A 9,086-nucleotide genomic window follows, 5' to 3' on the forward strand; every position below is an offset into this window, starting at 1 on the left:
AAAGTGAAAATCGTGGTTGATATGTTTTGACCGGAACTAATAACTGGATTTTTGCACATGAAAGTTGCACATGACAGGAACCATGGTAATGACGCACATCTTATATCTCATGTAGTAGTATGTCATTATCTATGTTAATGACTGATGTAATTTGGAATGAAATTGGCTGATATTGTTCGGGATTAGTTATAACTTATATGATTTTAATAGCTTAACCTTGAGCCACAATGTAAATTTGTGAGAAAGTGGTTATACAGGTGTGGAAATATCAAAGAAAAATTAGGTGCAAACATTAGAAGGTCACATACAAAATGTATCTGTTGTATGCTTCCATCCTGAACTCCTAATAATTACAATATAATTATAATAGGTTCTTAAGATGGTACTATACATATATGACACTTTACAACTTCTAGTGAGACGACTGGGGTTAATGGATTAATCCTAAGGTGAACATGTAGGCTAGCTACCCCTTGTGCGTCATAGGGTGGTGGCTCCCCTAATTGCCTAACGTTGAAAATATGGGACAAAAGCTGGTAGTGGTTCCTTGATGACACTAACCACGAGTCTGGAATATTCAAGCCGCCAAATTTGTGAGTCGAATGTATGAGATTGACAAAGGGTGTGAATAGTTGCATGCATTGCATCTCATTTTATGACATAATCATGGTTTATCCCTTTTATTCAAATTGTGGGAATTATGAGTTCTTTTGGAATAATATGGTTTGATGTCGATCCTGTGGGCATATAAGACCCATTAATTTAATTTGGGTTATTAAACCCCAAGTGTTATAGTATTTGAACTTCTATTTGGAGGTTTGGTTCGAGTTAGTTGGGTTTACATCCTCACTCTCTAAATGAACCAATCTCGAATAGCTTACTAGACAAATCCACTGCCTAACTTATTTTTATGTGTGTTCAGATTTAAGAATTTAAGAGACTAGAGGTCCAAAACATTTGAAAAGACCCTGACTTGTAGTGAACTTGAACCTTGTTTATGATACCTATTAACACCTCACATTATGAAACAATCAAACACTTTGAACACTTTTGGGACCATTTGTTATTCTACAAAGCTTTTAAAACCTATATATATATATATATATATATATATATATATATATATATATATATATATATATATATATATATATATATATATATATATATATATAATGGTTTTAAATGTGTGTTTTCAAACTACGTACCCGAGCGAGGGTTGTTACACTCAGGGCCGGCCCAAGGGCTGGGCGAGCGGGGCACAGCGCAGGGCATCACAATAATAGGGGCATCAGATTTGGTCCAGGTTTGATATTATTTTGGCCTAAATTTTTATCCACCAAGTCCAAGTCAGTGTAGGTTATCACTTATTACCACATCGGCAAAGGAAAACTAGCACGCATCAGTAATTTCCAAGATCAGAAGACGAAGACACGTCTTGCTTCATGTGAATTAGGGAACCGAGGAGACGTGACTATTTCACGCAATTTTCCCCTCATACTTGATCATCGATTGATTTAATGGTCTGCTGCTGGTTTTTATTGGATAACTTTGCTCTTAGTTGTATTGATCTCTCTAATTTGGAAGTTTGAAGATTGATGTTATTTGGGCTATTTGACCGTTTTGCCCTTCACGCTACTTATGGTCTACTTTCGCTTCTTTGGTGGTGCTGATGCTGCCTTGTGGTTATTTTTTGGCGGAATGACAAAGGTGGTTTAGTGACATTCTTGCACCTCGTAATCTTTTATTTTAGATTGATAATGCTGGGAAGTTTCCTTGAAAAATTGACTTATTCGTCCCTTGATGATTGCAGATTTCTAATGAATTTCGTAGAAGTTTTTTTTTTTTTTTTTTTTGTGAAGTGTTAAATCTAGAGTTTTGACCATTATGCCTTTGGTTCGTTTTAATGGTTGATTTTATCATATTGGCTTTTAAAAGGATTGATGGTGTAACTGTTGGTAATTGGTTATTCTTACTACAATCAAATCAAAACTTGATTGGTATTTTTGGTGAGGGTTTAAGAGTTGATTGTTATTATTTCATGGTTGAAGATTCGACTACCTAACCTACTACACTAATTACCTCTCAAATTGATGTTCTCTCTTTCAAACTTTAATGTTTATGTATATTTTGATTAATTGATGTACTATCCTTTAATCTTGAACTCATTGTATCTGTGTCCAGCTTGCTGCTGGCTTTTTTATGAGGTAGGTTGTTTCATAATGGTTGGAACCAAAGTGGGTATGTTGATAAATATTTTCTAAAATAAAATAACATATTTAATTGTTAATTATTTGCTAGTTATTTTGTTCTTTAGTTATTACATTTCATTTATTTCGTTCATAACTATTTGTTATATATATCTTAAAATATAGGGGCATGATTTAATTATTTTGCCCTGGGCATTGAAAACCAATGGACCGGTCCTGGTTACACTCAAAACTCTAACGATTATAAATAATAGCATCTTACTTTCATTACTTTCTATTACAACATTATTCTTTCAATTCTTCTTTTATCAAACCATTATACTTTAAAAAATCTTTCCATCAAATCATTGTACTTACATTTTTTCCCTTAGCGCATGATACTTTCAAAACTCTACTAAAATATTGCTTTGTGTTTGAATGAAGTTTTGGGTAAGATTTTTTGAAGTATTAAAAATAAATGAAAGTAGGATGCTATGGAAAATAATTAAAAAAGTACGTTGCTATATTTTCAGTTAAATTCTTTCAAGATTTTCGCTTAGGCATGAGGATTTGGAGGGTTTGGACTGAACCAAATCGACCTATACCGGTTTTTATGGTTCCCGGTTTATTAGATTTTGGGGTTTCTGGTTCAGTGGTTCCGATGAAAGAACCGGACCAGACCGGATTTAAAATTGGACATAAAATTGTGTAATATGATGTGTTATGAAATTTGTATAAAATTATTGAAAAATCCAATGAACATGAGGTTTTCACCATTTGAAAGCTGTAAGAGTCTGCTTTAGTTCTTATTTACAAGTCATGAAGTGATTTCGAATGTAAAACGGTTAAAAAAGTGCTACAACAAAGAGCTGGATAATGACTTTGGGCAGAAATCTGGTAGTTGTTATGTTGTAAAAATCGTATAATTTGTTTTTTTTTTTTTTTTTTTTGAACATGAGGTTGGTAACATTTGAAAGTTGTGAAGTCAGAAAGTGATTTCGATTGTAAAAGGGTTAAAAAGTGCTATATCATAGGGCTAAAAATGACTTTGGACAGAAATCATGTTTTGGAATCGATAACCGACACTGACGCTAGTTTAGGCTATGGTGGTCGGGTTCCCGATTCTATTTTTCCCTTTCAATTGGTTCCCGGTCTGGATCCTGTCGGATTTGGATCTTTGCTGATCCCTAGTTCCGCTGCATCTTGGTTAATAAGCATATTTCCTTTCCTTTATTTTATATATATATATATATATATATATATATATATATATATATATATATATATATATATATATATTTAAATTTGTTATATTGTCGTGTGAATTACATAAACGGTTCGAAAATTGGGTTGGGAGTGAACCGTTGTAAGGGAATAGCGAACCGGTTGGGTTATTTTGTTATTTTAATATTTTAAAGACCTACACCCGCCCTATTTTGTAGGTGAAATGCATTTTGTTTAAAGGCAGATGAAGGAAGGAGAGAGAGAGAGAGAGGAAAGGGGTGGGGGATTCGTTTTTTCTTTCTTTCTTCTTCGTCGTTCTACATTTTATATTACAAAGGCTTTTTTCGTGACGGAATTCATCTTTCTCTCTCGCGCTCTCCAAATTGCCGATTCCGCTCTCCCTGAATGCCTCACCAGTGTTCAGGGTCTCTTTCTCTTCTCTTCTCATCCTCCTTTTTCTCTTTTAATCCAATCCTCTCCTCCGTTCGTCAATTTTACAACACTTTGTTTTTGTTATTCACAAAGACCAAGTGCTCGTGGATTTTGGAATGGAGGAGTAGTATTACATTCATTTCAAGGCCAAAGGTTCCAATTTCCAGATCACACGCATTAAAATTAACATTAACATGCGATTTTTATTTTATTTTATTTCCTCTTGCAGTTAATTGTGGCAATCTATCACCGGAGGAGCGAGGGAATTAACGATGGTATCAACTGCAACATTTATTACACATTTCAATAGATCGAAGATCTGAAGCGCGTATTGTTCTAATTTCCGTTTTAATTCCACAGGTGGTCGGAGATTAGCGACCTGGATCTTGCAGTTGACATATGAATTATTTAATATGCCAATGTCAAGTGAGAACATATATATTCCTCTCCCTATGAATTTACGTTTCTATTTTCCTTACAGTTTTAGGAATCCCATAATTATTATTTTAGGTCATGAAAAGTTGCAATTCACTCCACTGCTAATGTAAATCGTGATAATGATAAATCCATACCATAAATTTGATTTGAAATAAATAACAATCAGCAAATTGTAATTTTCGCCTGAAATTTTGGAAAGAACATGAATGCTGCGATTAATAACGAACATTGTTCGCCGTAATGTTTTTGGTAAAGTAGGGGAAGTATAGTATAGATGATCGATCATGTATGCACGTTCTAATTATGGTTAATGTATCTGCAGGTCAATTGTAGCTACTTGTTATTTTGATTTTTTTGGCAGACATGTGATGGCTAATCTCCTAGGGAAAGACGAACCCTCTGAAAAATTTTCTTAGAACCTGCTCTTTTAGCATGTGTTGCAGCCATTCATACCTTGATGATATACACCAGGATGGCTGTAGTTGTTGATCATCCTCATGGATTTAGGCCACTTGCTCGACTCCCAAGATGCAGACTCCAATCTTACTCTCACTTCGATCCTACCATGCTTGAATTCACCCACAACATCACACATCCCTCCAATCTCACCCCTAATTTTCACAGAAGCTATTCCACCCCATGCCTTTCCTTAGCCACAAAAGCAAAGGAAGAGTTTGAATCCCCAAATCCACGAATCGAAATCATCAGCGGTCGTAAGGCTCCAATGGTTCACGCCCTTGTAGCCGAGGTTGCAATCGCATTAGCATCCGGGGTCAAACCCAAACCCGTGTCCAGTGGTCTTGGTGGGGCCTACTATCTACAGTCAAGAAAAGGCAACACTATTGCAGTTGTTAAGCCAGCCGATGAAGAACCACTAGCATTCAACAATCCTAAAGGGTTTGCGGGTCGGATGCTGGGTCAACCCGGGATGAAACGCTCCATCCGAGTCGGCGAAACGGGGCTCCGGGAACTCGCTGCTTATTTGCTTGACCATGATGGTTTTGCAGGTGTCCCTCCTTCAGCACTTGTCAAAATCTGTCATGTCACGTTCAACATAAACAATTCAACTTCAACTTCAACTTCATCTCCACCCTTCAAAATCACATCAATACAACGATATGTAGAGCACGAAACAGATGCAGGAGATTTGGGACCTTCCGGATTCTCAATCAGTTCAGTTCACCGTATCGGGATCCTTGATATCCGGCTTCTTAATCTGGACAGACACGCAGGAAACATGCTTGTGAGGAATTTCCATGGAAGTTATGCTGCTGGGGTGGCTGAACTTATCCCAATTGATCACGGGTTTTGTTTACCCGAATCATTAGACGACCCGTATTTCGAATGGCTCCATTGGCCCCAAAGTGCAATGCCCTTTTCAGAAACAGAAGCCGAGTATATCTCAAATCTTGACCCGTTTAAAGATGCTGAACTTTTAAGAACTGAACTTCCTTTAATCCGAGAATGCTCTGTACGTGTTTTCATACTTTGTACAATTTTCTTGAAAAGGGCGACACGTGCTGGACTTTCCCTTGCTGATATCGGTCAAATGATGACTAGAGAGTTCATCGGAGGTGAGGAGAATTGGAGTATTTTGGAAAATATTTGCATGAACGCGAAAGCTAAGTTGGAGTCCGAATTAACAACAAACACAATTAATGAAGTTAAAGATGCTGAAATGTTTGCGTTTGATGAGAATTTGAACATGAAGGATGACGTTTCAATGCATCCGGCATCCGTAAAACCACAAAAAACAATGAAATTTTCAGCGATTGATGCGCGTTTGGCAAGATTAGTACAAGAATGTGATATAAAAGAGGGTGGGTGTGGTCCGAATCCGATGATACTAAGAAGTGTAAGTTTTGCGGGTCATAACAACAATCATGAGAATGGGGTGTGTGTTTCGTTTGAGGAAATTAAGGAAGACGAATGGTTATTGTTCTTGGAGTGTTTTGAGGAGCTTTTGCCAGAGGCTTTTGAGGAGAAAAAGAGCACGAGCTTGTTTAAACAGAGGTTAGGAAGTTCTTGTGAATTCTGAAAGAGAACGATTGAGATTTCGTGAACAAAAACAGGTACTAAACTGATTTTCGCTTTGTTATTGATCAATGATCATCATCATCATCTTCTTCTTCAACAAGTAACTGTACATTATAAACATAGCCAAAAAAAACTACCACTCATGTTGTAGGTTGTAGATAATTTGTATGTGTCGGAAAAGCGAAGGGCTAATCTTGCCATCCTTTCCATCTGCCCTTTAGGTTGTCTTATTTTTATCAACTTTTATTTGTAATTACTGGATTGTATGCACATATCTGTCTCTCTAAATATAGTTTCATGATTTCCCTTTGCGATTGAAATCTAACAAATCTTAAACGTACAATAATCGTCAATCACATCATATTAATAAGTCCATAAGATGTTCTTGAGAAGCGTAAAGAATTGGAAGTCTAACCCTTGGCTGGTTATCACTAGTATTAGATCTATCAGGGCAAAAAACTATATATAAGCTTGCAGATCCATCCATTTCTAACCAGTATAGATGTTTTCCGGCGCCATAACCACCCAGAAGTTTGTATGAGGTTTCCGATTGATCCATAGCAACACACATGTCTTCGCTACCTGATTAATTAATAATATACAACTAAGAGTATTAATTAATCTTATGCAAAACTCACTGGATAATTTTTGTGTAATACAAAAAAAAAAAAAAAAAAAAAAAAAAAAAAACTAAACTTACAGGCGGCGAACTCTATCTGGGTGTGATAAATGAAATCGAGAACTGCAGACATGTCTCTTTCGAATTGATGAAAAGGTCCGGAGTCGAAATTTAGTTTTCGTAACTTGCAGACTCCCTCTCCGATCTCCATCATCGCGCCTTTATGATTCTGTTAAAATAAAAAACATATGAGATGAAAGTTAATTAATTAATTGTTGGAATTGGATGAGAAAGTGACCTACCTGATTGAAGAGATGGTGGAAGCCGACGGCGCACTGTAGGATTCCGTGAACGAGGGATCTGATGGGATCTTCGGAATCGTTCCAAATTGATTCTAGAAAGTCATGGCATCCGTGGTAATCTCTGCTGTTAAACAGCGCCACCGCCTCTGTGAACTTAGCGCCACCACCGACCAAATCATCTTCATCATCGTCATCTTCGTCTTCTTCGATGGAACGTCTACCAGGAGGAAAACGATACGATGCTGATGGCTTGTAGTTGTAGTTGGATGATGATGAGAATTGATTTTTGTAATAGGAAGATGGGAAATGGCGGGAGATAGAATTTGATGGTAGAGTTCCTACTCCTAGAAGAAGAGAAGGTAATAGGAGGGGGATTTTGATTAGTGGGAGTGAGCAAACAGCCATGATTTGTTTTCTATTTGCTTCGATTTCTTTTCTGTTTTAGCTTATTTGCGTGGATTTATGGTTTTTGTGGTTGTAAGGTTTTCAGAGTCCGAGTCATCGACTTTTTCCAACCACAATATTTGGCCTTAAAAAAAAATCTTCTATGCAACCTGGTACAGAAGTTTGTAAAGGGTTAAACACCGGCCAATTAACTATATTAATATATAAAACTAGTATTTAAGTCGAACGGTCTCTGGAAATAAAGACAAACGGCCAATTTTGATTATGTACATCCACTTTTGATAGTACCCAAATTTGGATCTTTGAAAAAGCTAGTTATGGCATTCTTGACGATCTCATTTACACCAAGATTTGTTATTATTAGTTGTTTTTCCCAAAAGCGAGTTCCCCACTAACTGTAGTTATAGTAGTATACGTTAAAATCTATCACTTTTTAATGCATTTATCTGCTGAACCTGGGGTCAAATTATATGTTAAAATATGTCATTTTTTAATGCATTTATCTGTTCAACCTGGGGTTTTTAACGCATACAAGTATTTTTATTGGAACTTTGATACATAAATAATAAAATCCTTAGAGTATATTGGGCTGAACTCTATGTTTGGGGTAACCCACGTTTATTAGAGTGCCATAAGTTAATTATGACCTGGCAATCCATATTACCTGGTCATATCCGTCTTTCTCTTGTTGAACTCAGAATTAGGAAAGTAGAAGTTTGTTTTGATTTTCTCTATTTTCGTTCTCCTTTTATCATTTTGGTGTAATGGCTATCTAAGCCACTTAGCTCTTGAATAAAAGTATTTGAAGTTTGTGAGTTAATTCAATCTTGTTATCACTTGTCTGCAACAACTGGTATCAGAGCACAATTCCATTCTCGAAAGTTCCTAAGAGTATTCAAGAGATCGCAACTATGGGGGAAGAAACAAGACCATGAAGTTTCATGGTCCCAGTGTACCAAAATTTGATGGAGATTATGATCATTGGAGCATGGTGATGGAAATTCTTCTCCGATCAAAAGAATATTGGCGAGTAATGGATAAGGGGTACCAAGTAATCGGGCCAGGGGAGCAGGCAACAAAGACACAACATAAAAACTATGAAGAAAGCAAGCTTAAATACTTAAAGCCTGCAATTATCTGTTCCAATCGATAGACAAATCGATTCTAAAGACAATCCAATAGAAGCATACATCTAAGCAGATATGGGATGCTATGAAACTCAAATACCAAGCAAATGCCAGAGTAAAATGAGCTTAATTGCAGCGACTTCATAGAGACTTCAAAATGCTAGAGATGAAAGCTGGAGAAACTGTTACGGATTACTTTGGGAGTGTCATGGTCATCTCAAACAATATGCGTAATGCAGGTGAAGATATGAGTGATGTGAAGATTGTAGAAAAAGTACTAAGAACAATGCCATAAAGGTTTAACTTTGTGGTC

At 36.4% G+C, this 9,086-nt stretch overlaps 2 protein-coding genes across 4 annotated transcripts; one reads left to right on the forward strand and one right to left on the reverse strand.

The window, feature by feature from the left end:
- Positions 1–1,225: 1,225 nt before the first annotated feature.
- LOC145008619 (phosphatidylinositol 4-kinase gamma 8-like) lies at positions 1,226–6,640 on the forward strand. Of its 3 annotated transcripts, none has more exons than XM_078967202.1 (4): positions 1,226–1,710; positions 4,075–4,120; positions 4,206–4,271; positions 4,606–6,640. In XM_078967202.1, the coding sequence occupies exon 4, from the start codon at positions 4,741–4,743 to the stop codon at positions 6,319–6,321; it is 1,581 nt and encodes a 526-aa protein (XP_078823328.1). In that variant the 5' UTR covers positions 1,226–1,710; positions 4,075–4,120; positions 4,206–4,271; positions 4,606–4,740; the 3' UTR covers positions 6,322–6,640. The 3 variants fall into 3 exon arrangements, with proteins under 3 accessions (XP_078823328.1, XP_078823327.1, XP_078823326.1); XM_078967201.1 differs by lacking the exon at positions 1,226–1,710 and adding an exon at positions 3,547–3,998; XM_078967200.1 differs by lacking the exon at positions 1,226–1,710 and adding an exon at positions 3,547–3,838.
- Positions 6,597–7,756, reverse strand: LOC145008620 (DUF309 domain protein). The gene is made up of 3 exons (XM_078967203.1): positions 7,242–7,756; positions 7,021–7,168; positions 6,597–6,902 (listed from the first exon to the last, which is right to left on the reverse strand). Exons 1-3 carry the CDS (start codon positions 7,644–7,646, stop codon positions 6,679–6,681), a joined length of 777 nt encoding a protein of 258 aa, XP_078823329.1. The 5' UTR covers positions 7,647–7,756; the 3' UTR covers positions 6,597–6,678.
- Between the last annotated feature and the right edge of the window lie 1,330 nt (positions 7,757–9,086).

The sequence above is a fragment of the Lactuca saligna genome, chromosome 8 (assembly GCF_052625555.1).
Source record: "Lactuca saligna cultivar CGN05327 chromosome 8, ASM5262555v1, whole genome shotgun sequence".
Lineage (NCBI taxonomy): Eukaryota > Viridiplantae > Streptophyta > Magnoliopsida > Asterales > Asteraceae > Lactuca > Lactuca saligna.